Consider the following 17,260-nt stretch of genomic DNA (forward strand, 5'->3'; position numbering starts at 1 on the left):
AGAAAATGTAACTATAAAGACGGACGAGCTCTACAAGAGTGCAGCAGGTCAAAGCTGCTTGCTCTTCCAAATTCTTTATTTACCAGTTTGGTTTGACAAAATACAGAATCAGAGTTGGAAATATGTACCTTTGAATTGGAAACCATGTAAATAACATGAAAGCCCAGCTTAATTAGAGGTAAATTGTGTGTATGTGTGTGTGCACAGAAAGAATGGATGTTATCAGTCCCTGGTGGAGTTTCCTCTCGGACAGGAAGTGGGCTTCCTCTGCTTCCTGTTCTCTCCTGTGTGTGTGTGTGTGTGTGTGTGTGTGTGTGTGTGTGTGTGTGTGTGTGTGTGTGTGTGTGTGTGTGTGTGTGTGTGTGGCCCCAAGTGAGGTCTCAAAAGAACAATCAGTGTAGAACGAGAGTGAACGGGAATGAAGCAGCTGAATCAGGAGCTAAAATAACTCAGAGGCAAAAACACTTACAGAATGATGGAAACGACAGCCGAAAAACAGACACAATGACCAAAAAGGTAAAGTGAAAGAAAAAATAAATTCAGGAAGAGTGTGACTGGGACCAGGACTCATCTGACCAACTACAGGATCAGCACAGAGAGACTGAACGACAATGGACTATGAACCAAAGAAATCCAAGAAGGTATGTAGCTTCTGTTCTCAATGGCACTTTCTGTGTTTCATGTTCTTTATGCCACCTGGATGACTTTAGCTCATATTGTCACATATTTTGGGACTAAAAACCACTGATGGTGTTTATGTCCCTTCAGGTTCCCCTTTAATTAAGCCTCTTCTAGCAATCTTTCACAAGCTTAAAGTCAGTTCATTCCAAATGAATTACTGTTATAAATGAACTGCTTTGGTTTAACTTTGCCTTTCAAAGTTTACTGAGCAAATTACTCCCAGCGATCAACAGCAAACCGTCTTAACTGGAGCAAAGCCAGAGAGTCCATACAGAAGGGAACGATGTGTGGAAACTGTACTAACATCCATGAGCAGCATCCACATGTAGCACTGTACTGTCATCTGGGGGCAGAATCAAAAATCTGTGGAACATCCACTGATCTTCTCTTGCTTATGTTTGTGCTGTTGTTGGTCCCCTTTGGTTTCCTTCCTCTCCTGGCACAGAGGAAACAGAAGTCATAACAGACAGGTCACTTTTTTTTTTGCAGTGACATGAAACCAAATGTTAAAAGCAATAAAAAACATCCACTGCAGTCGGGTTTGTGTTTGTTTTATCTTTGAAGCTGTTTGGCACTTATTCCTCTTCGTGGTAGCCTCTACTGTCATTCCATCTCCTGTTCAAGAAAACTTTTCAACCAATCAGCATTTGACTTGTACATCACGCTGTTGGTGATTTGGAGGACTGCACACAAGTACCTGACATTTGAACTGGCTGAATTCCCACAATCCCTCTCTCTGCATAACTAAAAAGCTGCACACAAGAACAATGTGCAGCTAAATGTAGCCTCGATGCTAAAGCACAAACTGTGCTCCAGCAAAAGTGGATTTTTTTTTTTTGCAGACACTAACACACATGTTCACACAGTTCTTTTGAATAAACTGTGTGAACATGTGTGTTAGTGACCAAGTAGTAAGCTAATGGTGAGAGCATTTTCTCGTCTCTGTTAATTTTTTATTTAAATCTGGAGAATAAAATGCCAGGAAGCAGTGAAATCCAGTATAGAAAAAAAAAGCTTGGTGAGTTACTGGAGCTGATAAATGATATTTTTAATGTTTGCTTGATACACTATATTGTCAAAAGTATTCACTCTCCATCCAGATCAGTGAATTCAGGTGTTCCAGTCACTTCCATGGCCACAGGTGTATAAACCAAGCACCTGGGCATGCAGACTGCTTCTACAAACATTAGTGAAAGAGTGGGTCGCTCTCAGGAGCTCAGAGAATTCCAGCGTGGTACCCTGATACGATGATACCTGTACAACAAGTCCAGTTGTGGTATTTCCTCAGTACTAAATATTCCACAGTCAGCTGTTAGTGGTATGATGTGGAAGTGATTGGGAACGACAGCAACTCAACCACAAAAATCAGAGCGGGGTCAGCAGCTGCTGAGGCGCATAGTAAACAGAGGTCACCAACTTTCCACAGAGTCAGTCACTACAGACCTCCAAACTTCATGTGTCCTTCAGATTAGCTCAAGAACAGTGAACAGGAAAGCCATGATCCAGGCTCGACTTTGGTTATAGCAAGTGTAGTGTGGGCCAGAAGTGGCCCAAATACTACAACATATCTGACACCTGGCCTATAAAAGGTGGACCTGTAGCTGAGCTGAGGCAGCCACACTCAGCCCGAATCAGTGCTGTTTATCAAGGCCAAAATGTGACGCATATAAATGTGTGGAGTTTTCTGGTGAGGACAGTCTCTTTCTTCTGGCATACTCTACCAGATGTATGCCAGAAAAAAGATATATTCATTTCTACTTTACATATCCATGCTCCCACCACTCAGTAACTGCCCCGGGGCAGATCTTTTTTTGGGGGGGGCATTTATCACAATGTTGTACCAGAGCAAACAAAGTGTCTCACACTCTCTCTCCCACATACAGACACACACACACTGTTAGCACTAAAATAATGGCATATAGTAATAATCAATAATGTCAATAGCAGAATTCCAGCTTTTGAGCAGTGCCACGAACAGTAAGACCAGACATTTATCTAAGCTCACATCATCTTCTTCAGCTAGGCTACCATAAGCCCCAAACCGATTTAATAACACAGCTAAAGTAACACAAAGACAGCTGTAATCTCTGTAAGCACAGAACAAGAGAGAAGCTCACTGACCACAGGTACTGTATAACAAGCTTCACGTTTCCAGTGAATCAGCTTCTACATATATCTCACACACACACACACACACACATTACAGTATGAATGCATATTTTCAACATGTAAGTGGTAACAATGTTTCAGTCCTTTGTAAAAACAATCTTCTCGATAACATCGATAATGCTGCCGGTGGTACACTCATCCTGCCCTCTTCTCTCCTTCTGCTTCGAGCTCCACTTTTTTGCTTCAGCTTGCTAAACATAACTTATAATTCCACTGCTTCTCTATCAGACACTTCCTGAAAAACTAATTGTTGCATAGTTGACATCAAGAGGTTCATGGCCATTTTGCACCAATGACAGGGAGCAAGGAAGTATAAGTGATATATTTCCCAGCACGCTGCTCTGCTGTGCTCATCAGTGGAGGGTAAAATGACTGAGTAAATATTTGCAGAGCTAAAATTCTAAATAAATAATTTCTAAATATTTAGGTTAGTTAAACTTTGGTTCACAAAATGGAACCATGACTCAAGCATATAGTTTAGTTCTTATAATGTGTCCACTTTACCATACAAATATGAATATGAGTATCCAGTGTGATGTACAGGATGGGACTCGCTTACTTTCAGGGCCCCGTTGGACAGTATGTCTCTGCTTCACTGCACCAGTATGGTGTTTCAGGGCTGACTGTGACTTCTATGAAAATGAACCAAAAATCCTTGACTTAGCTTTATTAATAACATTTTTAAAAAAACATATCCTTATTGCTAAGCTTCCTAAAGCTTCAAATAAAGCATTAGACAGAGAAAATATTTATTTACAATGAAGAGTTTGGAATAATAATAATGTGAAAGCAAAAAGGCTTTAAATCTAGGTAGAAAATTAGTCCTCGCCGTGACATGGGCAGGCTGTTAGACTGAACACATTCATTAGAAATCCAATTATTTCCCTTCTTTTTGTCTTCTCAAAGACACATTGGAACCAGAAAAAGAACAAAACTCATTATAACCACCCTCTGCCTTTCTTGTTAAATTCAGCTGACAAAAGAGATGTTCATCAGAAATCTGCCTACACAGAGATCTGTGCTTGTTATAATTCAGAGAGAAAGACGAGACAGGTTTCTGACTCTAAGACAAGCTAATGTCCTCTCTCTATTCAATGTGTGTGTGTGTGTGTGTGTGTTATATTGTCCACTCTCCTTATGCCTTCAAGCTACAGTTAATGTGTGTGTGTGTGTGTCAGTGGGTGTCTAACAGTGTGTGCTGTGTTGTCAGTGAGTCTCAGTGATGAGCTGTCAGAGATCACTGCTCACCTGTCAATCACTGCTGGAGCAGCCCGTGGCGTGTAGTGCAGTAACACACACACATACACGCACGCAATTATATCGAGGCGTGCGTTTACACAAAAATTTACCTTCTGTGTGGCCGTAGCTCAGATTCAAACTCAAGACACCAGATCAGTGACTGGACTGTGCTGTACTAATTAGAACCAGAACGCTACATCGTTTGACACAATAAACACTACGCTGATGATTTAGCTATTTTTAATTGCCATAGTCATGGTTCAGCCAACAAACTCTGAATCAGTTGCTCTGAACAACTGATTAGCAGTTCTAGGAAGCTGTATTTTACCTTGAGCTAAATGCTAATATTATAACATTTTAACAGGTCCAGGAAGCTAACAGCTCACCTGAACCAGATTTTTTTTAGGTTTAAATGGGAGTTTTTTTTCCTCTTTGTTGATGCCGCATGCCTGCTAAAAGAGACTGGTGTGATTTGCTAACGTGCACTTCTAAGTGCATGTATCGCTTATTCGAAAGCCTCTGATTATGTAAGTATTTGTTCCTATATGATTTGTTGACCTTTTTCCTGCCTAGTAGGATGCGGTCCATCTAAAACTTGTTGGGCCATTTCAGTGAAAATCACAAACACCAACCTCATGGTGATGCTACAAATAAAGGCAGGTGATCAACAAAACCATTGAGATTCGTCACCTGCAAACCTGACGTGTAAAGAATATTGTATCAATCTATTTGCTGAATGGGAATCTGACCTGCTAGTAGGACCACAGAAAGACTGTTGAGGTACTTTTCAGTATCTTATCTTCAAAATTTTGTTTTTGGTTTCGCTCTCTTAGGGTTTTGTCTCTCCCATTAAGCGACTGGTCTGGTCAAAATCTGGTCGTAGGCCAGTTGATCGAGGCAACATTTACCGCCGGCCGCTGCACACCGTCCCCCTCTACCCTCCTGACTACCTCATACACCCTGAGAGGCTCATCTTTGACTATGTGGAGAAGGAGGTCAAGGTAGGACCAAGAACAGACCAAAGTAGCTTAAACTACAAGGCAATAAAGTATAGTTGGGCAGCCACTGACATCACAAATACAACATGACAACTTGCTTGACTTTTGACCTTTCCTCTTAGTTCCTTGGTCACCTGACATGGGTCTCAGTTTCACTGAACCCTTCCAGTCGAGATGAGCTGCTACAACTACTGGACGCAGCCAGGGTTAGTAATCAATAAGTTATCTATATCCCTCCATGCGCTGGTCTATAATAAAGGTGAGTTTAGTGATGAATATTTACAACAAAAACAGGCACGTTTATCAAGGATGTATCTACCCCAAACCTGACACTAATTCATTAATAACTAATCTTTGAAAGGAAACAGTTTATGCTCTAATGAGACAGGGATGATGTACTCCGACTCATTTATCAATAATCTCCAACCACATGCTCCTGTGTGTTTGTCAGTAGCAGCTGAAGGTGCTGCCACTGAAGACCAGCGTGGACCAGGACTGTATCCTGAGTCTGTCCGCTCGCTGTCTGCTGCTGACCTGGAGAGACAACGAGAAGCTGCTGGTGAGAATCCCCACACATGAAATCGCTGCCGCCTCCTACCTGAGAGACGATGCACTGCACCTCCTGGTCCTCAAGACAGGTGAGAACAAACCTGAGGACCAAACATTTGCTGCTGAATGACTGAGGGCGAAACAAAGTGTTGTTTTCACTTCTCACATAAATGAAACAGAAGCTCGTGTTAGCATTATATTACTTTGTGTAAGGTAATATAATAACATAGTATTAAAGTATTATTGATTTTTATTCATACAGTGCGTTAAAGAATCTCACAGTGACTGAAAATATTCAGCTGTCTGAATTTTTTTATCTGCTCTGCTTATGAGCTCTCTCCTCTATTTCCTTTCCTGTCTCCAGTAACTCAAACAAAAGGCAAATATGTTTCCCCCATTATTACGAATTACATTACACTGTGGAACATCTTTTGTGGAGCATTTACAAGAAACATTATTTATTAAAGAAAGTTTTAAAGAGGTAGTTGAAGTAAATAGCTGGTGTACAGCACATAGCCCATGGCTACTGCAGACTGAACTTTGAATGTACGTCCTACAAGTGGACTGAAGGGTCTGGCACTGTGACATGAAACAGCACTTTCTGAATTTAAAAGTCTGACCCACACTGACAAACGCAGTATCCCAGCGTGGCTACTCATCAGTCCTGACTTAAAATAACATTTGTTTATTGATTAGTTGATTTAAAAAAAAAAATCCCTTTGTAGAGGGAAAAAAATTAGAGAAGATATGATGTTTGGCTGAAAATGAAAAAGCACCTACACCAAAAATCTGTTAAGTTTAAGTTGCTGCTTCAGTAGGATTTCACCTCTTTTGTTACATTTTCCTAGTTAGGACAGGCTGATGCAGGTAGTATTGCTGTTATTGTTTAACTTGGTTAGCATGCTGGTTGGTTTTGCAGGGTTAGCATTTTTGTTGGCACTTTGGGCCTTTGCGTGGCGTTTGCACACTCTCCCTGTGCCTGTGTGGGTTTGTATGGTACGACATGTATGGCAGGTTCATCGGCGATCCTGACTTGGTCATGGATTTGATGTTGACGTGTAAACAATAAACTGCTGCAAGCAGGTACGGTTAATTGTGGTTTGCAGTATAAAGTACTTAGAGTGGTCAGAGAGCCGAGAAAAGTTATTCATCAGAGTTGTGCAATATAAAGTGCTAACGTCATTACAATTCCCTTTGTCTTTATGATGCTGCACACATTTACCTGTACTCTGTTACCGGGGTGGTGGGTGCTTACAGGAAAGACTGGAGCGCTGCAGGAACTGGGCTGGCTATTTTAAAATTCTGGTGATTTATTGTTGTGTTGTGGGTTTGCCCTCATATGCTTACAGTATCTTAAAATGCTCTCACACTGTAATCTGGTGAAAGTCCTGTGAAAACAGAGGAGATGGGCCCTCACTTCTACTGCTGAATGTGTCAGATGTAGTGAACTATATTTTTTTGTGTAATTCGTCATCTCACAGGTCTAAATGTGGATACTGTGGTTGCCGGGGATGACAGCCTGGACAGGAAAAAGCCGACTGGTATCGATGGGCGACGGCAAACCATGAGCTGCAACGCTGACCCGCGACCTGCCGGGGGTACAATGGAGCGGCGGCACACCATCTGCGGAGTTGACTGGAGGCCGTCACTGTCCAGGAGTAACCACGATAAAAACCAGAATGTGGAGAGAGGAGGAGGGGGTGGAGGGGGTGCAGGAGGTGGGGAGAGGGGAGGCGGCGGGAGCTTAGAGAGGAAGAGAGTTGGAGGGAGCTGGGAGAGGAGGCAGCAAACGTGTAAAACAGGAGGGAGCTGGGAGAACCGCAGAGCGAGACCCAGGAGCGGGAACTGGGGGGTGGGAGTAGGTGGAGGTGGTGGAGGGAGCTGGGAGAGGAGGCACGGGGGAGGGGGTGGAGGTGGTGGAGGAGGAGGGAGCTGGGAGAGAAGGGGAGGGATTGGTGGTGGAGGAGGCGGAGCGGGGAGTTGGGAACGGAGACAAGCCTGCACGGGGAGCTGGGAACGGGGGAAGAGCTATGGCAGCTGGGAGAGGAGGAACCACAACCCGCTGGAGCCCACGCCCTGCCCCGACGCCTACTGCAACCTGGTCATCCTGGCCGTGGAGAACAGGGTGGGTCACATGCACTTAAAAAAATAATTTTAGGAAAAACATACTTGATTTAACTTAAACTTTCTTTTTTTTTAATTGTGCTTGATAGCCAACAATTTTAAGAATTACATTTTTTTATAATCTATGGTGGACTCACAAAGGCTGAGACAGATGGATCCTGTCTGTGAGCTGTGCCTGATTCATCAAATTACAGACACCTGGACACCTGTGTAGGTGGGCCCAGGCCAACATGATCTGATGATCAGGCCTTTGCTCTTTCTTAATAAGTAGACACAGCATACATTTACACAGAGTAGTTGTAAAGGGAGAGCACTGTACCTGACTGGGAAAAACTATCACAACACAGCTTCACCTACAGCTATAAGGTATCTGATATTAAATAGAAAATGAAGCAGCTGGAGCCTTTTCATGTTTTTATGAGGAAAACACTGTGTCCACACACACACACAAACACACACACACACTCCTATTGTGGTCTCCTTCCTTTCTCATTTTCTTTTTTCTGTCTGCCTGTCGGTACCACTCCTCTCCCTCCATCCACTCGCTCTCAGTCCCACTCCACAATCAGAGCTCGGTGAGTTTTTCTCACCATCACGTGCCTGATTGGAAATTTTCCAATTATGAAAAGAACATAGGCAGCTTTTTTTCCTTTGTCAATAATAATTATAATAATAATAAAATAAAGAAATAAGGCAGGCAAAGCAGAAATACTCCCTGTGGAGGATGAATTTAGATCCAGCCACAGTTTCAGGTCATAAATCTGCTGGGAGTGTGATTGGTGCTACAGCTAACCTCCAGATTAGCTTATTTGCCATCATGCTGAAGGTCATCTCAACAATGTAAAGTTAAACAAAATGTTTTCATCGTGATTTTTTTTTTTTTTTAAAAAAAGGTCATTTTAATCAAAGTTGTGCATCCATGTTTTTTCCATGTTCCTCTGCTCACCTTTGCTTGTTTCATTCATTTTGCTGTATCTGTGAAAGCTCAGGTTGAGGGAGCACTACCCTCAGCAGTGTCGGGGAGAAAGGGTCAGGAGAAATATGACTAGGGCAGTCTAGGGTGCTCATGCTTTTATTTTGTTGATATTTATGCTTTGAAAATATATGGTTTCCTTTTTTGTTTGATTTGCCTCTTTTACGGATCCCTGGGCACATTCCCAGAATGCCCTCTGGATAATCCAGTGCAGGGTTCTTCTTCGACAGGTCACTTCCCCAAACCAAAGACACAGAGCAGCCTGAACTGTGACAGAATCAACCTTAAACTCTGACTCTAAACTGATCCTGAACCAGCCGAACACGGGAATAGGATGTCATGAGAGAAACTAAGTGACAATGAAACTATAATAATTTTACAATACAAAATGCCTGAGAGCCTCAATAAACAGAGAAATGATACTCAGAAAGTAGGAACTGCAGCATTTAATGCCCCCCTGCCCCATCCTCAAACCAGCCCTATGCCCGTGTGTATGTAGATTTATGTGGCAGGTTTTATTATGACCCCAATAAAGCCCACAAGCCAAAACAAGCTGGTCTAACAGAGGGAGGAAAAAAAAAAAAACTGTAACAGGAAATAAAATGAAAAGCAAATGAAATGCAATGCATTGCTTAATTAGGGTTCACTAATCATTTGCCTCACATGCTGGAAGAGTGGAAAGTAGGGCAACACTGGTGATACACATTCATCTACAAACACACAAACACTCAGTGATAGTGAGACTCTGCAGTGTTACATAACCTGGATCATTACATCACACTTCCAGCAGAATCGCTTTGTCATTGCATTTGTGTGCGGTGACAGGGTTCCTCTGTCATCGTTAACCTCGTCTCCTGGGTAATAATTTGTTTTGCCTTGGCGGCAGTAGGGTGTTGTTGTTTAACTGACTCAAATGAAGCTCACGGCCTCCAGCCGTGCTTCATCAGATCAGCCGACCGCTGGCTTCGTTCTCAGTGGTTGCTGGTTCATATCCCGACATTTATGTGCCTTTGAATAAGGCACTTAGTCGTGTGACTGCTGCACTGAAACCTAAACATGCTCTGCACACAAACGTGATTTCAGGGATAAATCGGGGGCTAAAGATGATGTGTCTGATTGATGCGTTTGCTAATTCAGTGTGACTCTGTGTGTTTTCATGTGTGTGCAGGATGCTGCAGAGGAGTACTGTTCTCTCATCTGTCAGATGTTCCAGATCATTTACGGCCATCAGACCATCGAGTGTGTTGACAGGGCGGGCTTTCACTACACCATGCCGGACCGCTATTGGCTGCAAAGAAGTGAGTAATGCTGTTATATATTCTGTACATATAAACATATGTGTACTGTTTGGTGATACTGGTAGATCTTTAAACGGTTTTGGTGCTTCTGCTTTAAAGAGGTCATGTTGATTATCAATCTGTTTATGTGTTTCATGCCAGAACTAGAAGGCTGAAAATGTGCTGGCTGCATATCCTTGCAGCCTCTGTGGGATTTTAAAAGCTCACTGCTGTCTCAGGCAGTAACTGATTTGAATAGTAAAATGCTTATTAAATGCTTTCTCTGTCTCTGCACAGGCGACAGCTGTCTGACTGACATGTCTTACAGCTATGATCCAGAGTTTAGCTGCTGCAGCTCATAGTAAGTAACATGTTCCCCAGCTGCAGTTGGAATTATTCTGCGTGATTGTGCGATTTAACATCATCTTCCATGGACTTACCAGGGAAAATATTCCCATTCTCAGCTCCTGCAGTTAAAGTTTTCAGTCGTGATTATCACACAGTGCATTTTCTGCAGGTTTTATTTTGATTTACCAAATATTTATTTGAATAAATAACAGACTGATGTAGCCCACCTCTCCCCCTGTGATGGGATAGACCCCAGTGTCCCTGTGACCCTGAACTGGATAAGTGGTTAAGGAAATAAATACATTATTTGGGGTTTAGTACCTTAAGGGCTCTTCAGCATGCAGACTGGAGGAACCAGTCAAACTACAAATTGACTACCCGCTGTAAGCCACAGCTGCACCCTTAAAGTCGTGTAATTAGTTGAATGGGACTGTTTTGTTTTGCAAAGTGTAACATAATAAAAAAAAAAAAAATTTGTGTCAGTGAGTGGAAGGATTCAACTCCATTAACAGCCCAGATAACTGGGCTATATGAATGATGCTTTATAGACACTAACTTTTATATTATTTGCTATGGAAGAATGATTATTAGAGGCTTTGGTGTGAACTGTAAATGGCACAATAACATCAACGACAGCAGCTGTGATGTGATTATTGTCTATCAGTAATTCTCTCTCTGCCTTCCTCTGTCTGCCAGCGATGGCTCCCAAGATGCCTTTGATGTCTACTACAGTGAGACGTACAGCGAGAGTTCATCCATCTCTCTGCAGGACTCCCATCGTAGTGTGGCATCAGCCAGCGATGCAGGAGACGGTAACCTCGCCCTGCTGCTCATGCAGGAGTACATGATCACTGTGAGTGTTTGTAGTGACTGTTGTTCAGCATTCCCATCCAGAACAAGTGAAAAAGGCTTTGCACAGTGGAGATGGGTTCATCTCTTTTGAATTTGGTTAGCATTCAGTCACGTGACACCATATAAACAAATGTGAAGACTGAATAACTGTATTTGCGTGGCCACGTCAAACTGATTCTCCTGCTCCCAGATCATATATAGAGTGCTCTGCAGACAGACAGGAAAAACAGAGGTGGGAATGAAAGGAAAAGGCAGCAGGTTTCTTACTACAAGAATTTAAGCTACTGTACTGAAAACACTGTATGGCTTATTATTTGTTAGAGTGAATCATAAATAATCAGATAGAGGCTCTGAAATTGTCATATTTCAAGGGAAACTACAATATATTCAAAACCGTTACACAGACCTTCAGGTGCAGCTGAAGGTCTGTGTAACGGTTCACTTTACAGCTACAAGACTCTGCTAACAGGCCCTGATATGTTACTCAGGCTAAAGACGTTTAAGTCCCAGCAACACGTATAACATGTAGCACAGCTTTATTGTTTGACTGACATAAAGTTGTTAATTCAGACTTTATCCTCTTCTCTGTGCAGCTTGTACCAGAAGCTTTACTCTGTTTCAATTCAGACCACATAAATATCATCCCAGTGTGTAAGCAGATAAGCAACAGGTCCATATTTTAGAGCAATAAAACTAAACTGGAGGATATTCCCGAAGATGGGTCGAACACAAACTGGTGGAATTATTAACAAAGAAATGTAATCTTTCTCTTTCTTTGTGTGTGTGTGTGTGTGTGTGTGTGTGTGCGTGTGTGCGTGTGCGTGTGTGTGTGTGTGTGTGTGTGTGTTTAGCTGCGTAACAAGCTGACTCCAGTGGAGTTGCAGAAGTTTGCAGTGTTGCTGAGAGAATACAGACTGGGCTCAAACATCGACTACTTCTGCTCCGAGTTGCTGCAACTGTACGGAGACAACCGCAAGTTCCTGCTGCTGGGTGAGAGATGTACAGACAGACAGAGAGAGAGAGCTCATTATGTCACTGAAACTGCGGCACACCACAGCCTACTATTCGTACCATGTTTGTGGTAGTGTTGCAGGGGAGTGTGTGTGTGTGTGTGTGTGTGTGTGTGTGTGTGTGTGTGTGTGTGTGTGTGTGTGTGTGTGTGTGTGTGTGTGTGATTATACTGTATGTGTGTCCTGGTGTGCGTTTTCTGCAGCTCTGAGTAAACCACAGCTTCCTGTTACTGAGTGAGACAGAAAGGTTTGTATGATTTCCTCCATACAGCCTCAGCCTGCTGTATAATAGTCACTATGAAAGGTTTAGTAGTGGAGGAAAAAGAAATTTGACAAAATGCAAACTGGCTGAGGAGTTTTCATGTCTGCGTTTCTACTGGACTCTGAAGTCTTTAATATATTTTTTAAAAAATCTATTAACTTTTAATAATATGAATAAATTGTGGAAATTTTGGAATTGAAGACTGTAAGAGGCCATTTAGTTACATATCTATAGTTAAATACATAGTTACATTTTTTTCTATAAAAAAATGTAAAGTCAGAAATTCTTAATATGACCTCTGCTTTTCCTCATGCACTGAACGATCCAAAGAGGAGTCGAATATAATGAATATAGTGGAATTACAGTTAGATCGATAATATCTGAGCCAGACTCTATAATGTTGCCTCTGTACACTGACACAGTGGATTTTAAATCAAACAAGCCAAATGTAACTGAAGTGCAGACTTTCAGTTTTAATTCAAGTGGTTCAATTCCATTCAGTTTTATTATATAGCATCAAATCACCTCAAGATGCTTTATATATTGAGCTTAACACCCTGCAATGATTACAGAGACAACCCAACAGTCAAAACGACCCCCTATGAAAAGCACTTGAACAGGAAGAAACAGGAAGAAACCTCCAGCAGAACCAGGCTCAGGGAGGGGCAGTCATCTGCTGAGACCGGTTGTGGCTAAGGGGAGGAAGACAGGACAAGAGACATAATGTGGAAGAGAGACAGAGATTAATAATAACTAATGATTAAATGCAGAGTGGGGTATAAACAGAGTAAAAAGAGATGAGTGAAGAAGAAACACTCACTGCATCATGGGAACCCCCCAGCAGCCTAGGCCTAAAGCAGCATAACTAAGGGAGGGTTCAGGGTCACCTGATCCAGCCCTAACTATAAGCTTTAGCAAAAAGGAAAGTTTTAAGCCTAATCTTAAAAATAGAGAGGGTGTCTGTCTCCAGAATCCAAGCTGGGAGCTGGTTCCACAGAAGAGGGGCCTGAAAGCTGAAGGCTCTGCCTCCCATTCTACTTTTAGCACAGCCTGATAGTAATTAATTACAATAGTCCAGCCTAGAAGCGATAAATGCACGAACTAGCTTTTCAGCATCACGTTATACTTTGCAGTCATTGGGGAGGTTAGCAAAAAAAATCCATTAACTGTTTAGAAGTTACAGCCATTTTTATGGACAAAACTAATAACCTAACATAACTTTAAATATATAGATGCTGTGCACACAAACACCTCATGCCAACTCTACAGCACGGTGGTGGAAGAGTGATGATTTGGGCTTGTTTTGCAGCCACAGGACGTCAGCACTTTGCAGTCATTGAGCGGACCATGAACTCCTCTGTATAGGAAAGTATTCTACACCCAAATGTGGCGCCATCTGGCTGACAGCTTAAGCTTGGCCAGAATTGGGTCTTGCAACAAGTGGGAGGCAATAAAGTAAAAATATGTTACCTTAAAAAAAAAACAGTGAAGTTGCAAGGAAAATGGCAATATTTTGCAAAGTTGTTTAGTCTGGCTACTGTTTCCTCAGAGTCCCTCAAATTTTAACAGATTGCAGCAAAGTTCCAAAGGAACAGTGATCGTCTTGTAGCTTTTCTGTTTTGGATTCGTATTACCCATCCAAACACATGGCTGCAGTTATTTTATCGTGTGTCCTTCATGTCCCAGGTATGCGTCCGTTCATCCCAGACAAAGACGTTGGGGTGTTTGAGAGTTTCCTGGAAAGTATTGGGATCCGAGAGGGCGGGATTCTAACTGATAGCTTTGGACGGATCAAACGCAGTATGAGCAACACGTCGGCCACCGCGGTGAGAGGGTATGTAGATGTATTAGTGTAGACCAAAATCATCTCAAATCATGCTTTTAAAATGATAAAATGCCATTCAAAATATTAATGTATTTTGTTGTGTTTGTTTTCCATTTTTCCCAGCAGGTACGATAATTGCTCTCTAGCGTCAGGATCTCAGGAATTCAACCGACGCATCACCGACATCACCCACGACATCGAGGCACTCGGTTTCCAGGACACACACGGTGACATCGAGGAGGAAGACTATTACCTCTGATGGAGGGACAAAAGGAAAGGGGCACAGTTTTTTAACGTCAGTGTTAGCATTTTGGCTGCTACAGTGTTGGTTTCTGGAGCCACAAGTGATCATATTTGGATGAAAGGGTGGAGTACTCAGTTACCACCTAATGCTGGCTAGCTTAGTTAGCAATGTGCATCCATCAAGTGAACAGGTGCAACCCACTGGACACACATGTGGGCTAATTAATGTAAGTAACAGAGTAACAAAACACCAAAATTTCACTCACCAAAACTGTGCACATGCCTATTGGATGACATGTACCACACAGCAAGACATACAATACTAGATATTGCATTAAAAATGCTCCACAATGCACCAACAACACAAACAGTAAAGACATCCAGTTTAATGGATTGATGTAGTAGAGGTGAGCCCTAGCAGACACCAGCTGGCTCCTGCTGCATGTGTCAGGACACCTGCCAATCAAAGCAAATATGCCCCTATCCAGGTGGATGAATTATTAAAAAAAATCATCCCACTCAGAGCTGATATAAAGAAGGAAACTAACTGGCCAACATCATATTTGTATCATGCTTTATAATGCTGTTAATTCATTTTAACACGGGAGTCTCATTGTTGGAGTGAGCCTCAAGTGGACATTAGAGGAACTGCAGCTTGTTTCAGCTCTGGAGGTTGCTCCTTGTTACCAGCCTTATAGATGTGCAGCTACAAGTGCTGCCATCACAGCTGTACACACTATACTATGATGTAATCATAAATACTGAGGTTAATGTGCGCATGTGCATTGCATGTTTATATTTTTACACCTTCAATAAATTGACAAAAAGTGGCTAAATAAAATATATAAATAAAACATATTTTGTCATCTGCTGCCCTGTGTGAGTTTACATGGAAAATGTAAATGGAAAAAATATTGAAGTAAAAGAAAATTATTGTTTTTTAATTTTATATTTATCATTCAAAATTCTTCTTTGCACAAAAGGCCTCTGGTACTATTTTCTGATGGCAGTGTAATATCCACATGTCACCACAAGGAGGCATGGGAGGATTCAAAAAGAAAAAAACCTGATTTACATCACTGGTTCTCAAATAGATGGAAATGGATAGATTCGTCTCTCCCAACGATGCATTGACCCATTATCCTGGCAGCAGCATCATGACCTTCCCATGCTACACCGCCTCTCTCCCCTCCAGCCCTCGATGCCAGCCTCACTTAGCATCAGAGCCTGAGAGAGTCAGTACACCCATGGGCCTCACCCGAGTCTCTCAGTTTCATTATATAAGAGAACAAAGCTGCCTGCATTTATTTGTAACTTTATTTTCATCAGAAATGATAAACAGTTCTCTAAAGGTGTCATAGTTAGCCAAAAGGCTGGTTTGAATCTCCTGAGACGAGACTGAGTAAACGGACGACGCTGCGAACATGCAGTTCTTTAAAAATATGAATTCATGGAGAGGACTGGGTGCTACAGAAGACGTGAGAAAAATCAGAGGGGGTGAAGTAAAATACAAAATGCATTTTGACTAAGCTTTTTCACACTTTACAAGACTGACAGATAATGAAAGGTTCTTTTCTCTGTTCAGGTAAGTTTTTCCAGGCTCATTTCCCATTTTAGCAGCTACTTCTCATCCTGCCTCTAAGGTCAGAGGTCGTCATTACAGTTTTTGTGTCTTGAACCTTAATGCAAGATACGAAGATGATACCAGGGAAAGCACATCGACAGTGTTCAGATCTTTTGTGAGAACAGGAGATAAATGATGTTGAGCTATGATAAGTCCATAGCAAATAAGTGCATGCTGTATGTGTGTGTGTGTGCGCGTGCATGTGTGTGTGCAGGGGAAGCATTGTATAAACTCAATCCTCATCATCAGATTACAGCTCTGTAATCTCTGCAATCATCCATGTGGTGACATTTACTAACATATCATAATGTCATCTTTCTACTTCTACACACACACACACACACACACACACACACACACACACACACACACACACACACAAATTCCCTCTTCTGCTGTTTGTCATATGCAGCCTTGCGTAATCCTGGGTCAGTTTTTTTTTCCTGCACAACAGCAGAGTCCCTTAAATCCATCAGACATGTTTTAGTTTTTCGTATAAAGTAAATTTGCTGTTTTTCCTTTTTCTTTTTCTTTGTTTTTGTTTTCTTTTTTTTAGGGGGGGTATGATGACATGTCAAATTGTTAATATAAAGGCCCAATTTAGTCTTAATTTTTGAAATAGCCATGATATATCTGTTTTATTTCAACTAAACACGTGCCACTTTAAAGGTATTTATTATAAAGTGTTTGTGTTTCAAAGTAGTCAAAACCTTCCAAAATTCACTGAAGCTCACCAAGACAGGCATTAGCAGAAGAAACTGTCACTATAATTTCATGCCACACCGCTCGCGTGCGCACACACACACACACAGGGTCTAGCGAGTGGTAGGGGTGTGGGAAAATGCCTGCTCTTGTTCAAACGGGTGGGTGACGTATGCTCAGTGTCAAATGGTAAACTGAAGGTCCTGGAATGCCGTTACAGCCCACTTTAACCCCTGTCTGTGTGTGGTGTTGAAGCGATATTGACTGCAGTTAAAATAGAGCCAGGTCACACTTTAGTGTAATACTAATTTGCACCACAAGATGGAGTCAACCAGGCAAGCCATTAGGAGCACATTTTATTTACAATGTCACCCCAGAAAAAGG

General features: G+C 42.0%; 1 protein-coding gene across 2 annotated transcripts; it reads left to right on the forward strand.

Annotated features, from left to right (window-relative positions):
• Window positions 1-417: 417 nt before the first annotated feature.
• On the forward strand, window positions 418-15,374 carry ccm2l (CCM2 like scaffold protein). 2 transcript variants are annotated; one of them, XM_030734109.1, is made up of 11 exons: window positions 418-641; window positions 4,923-5,090; window positions 5,210-5,293; window positions 5,542-5,725; window positions 7,118-7,761; window positions 9,902-10,031; window positions 10,308-10,371; window positions 11,055-11,211; window positions 12,062-12,200; window positions 14,169-14,316; window positions 14,431-15,374. In XM_030734109.1, the coding sequence occupies exons 1-11, from the start codon at window positions 612-614 to the stop codon at window positions 14,564-14,566; spliced, it is 1,884 nt and encodes a 627-aa protein (XP_030589969.1). In that variant the 5' UTR covers window positions 418-611; the 3' UTR covers window positions 14,567-15,374. The 2 variants fall into 2 exon arrangements, with proteins under 2 accessions (XP_030589969.1, XP_030589970.1); XM_030734110.1 differs by having other exon boundaries at window positions 14,434-15,374.
• Window positions 15,375-17,260: the final 1,886 nt, after the last annotated feature.

This window comes from Archocentrus centrarchus, chromosome 7 (genome assembly GCF_007364275.1).
Source record: "Archocentrus centrarchus isolate MPI-CPG fArcCen1 chromosome 7, fArcCen1, whole genome shotgun sequence".
Classification (NCBI taxonomy): domain Eukaryota; kingdom Metazoa; phylum Chordata; class Actinopteri; order Cichliformes; family Cichlidae; genus Archocentrus; species Archocentrus centrarchus.

What these genes read in the sequence shown, in the direction of transcription:
- ccm2l (XM_030734109.1), top strand. Translation starts at nt 612, where the DNA reads ATGGACTATGAACCAAAGAAATCCAAGAAG. An exon ending in AACTACTGGACGCAGCCAGG is followed by an intron (nt 5,294 to 5,541) that starts GTTAGTAATCAA and finishes GTTTGTCAGTAG; the next exon opens with CAGCTGAAGGTGCTGCCACT. An exon ending in TCCTGGCCGTGGAGAACAGG is followed by an intron (nt 7,762 to 9,901) that starts GTGGGTCACATG and finishes ATGTGTGTGCAG; the next exon opens with GATGCTGCAGAGGAGTACTG.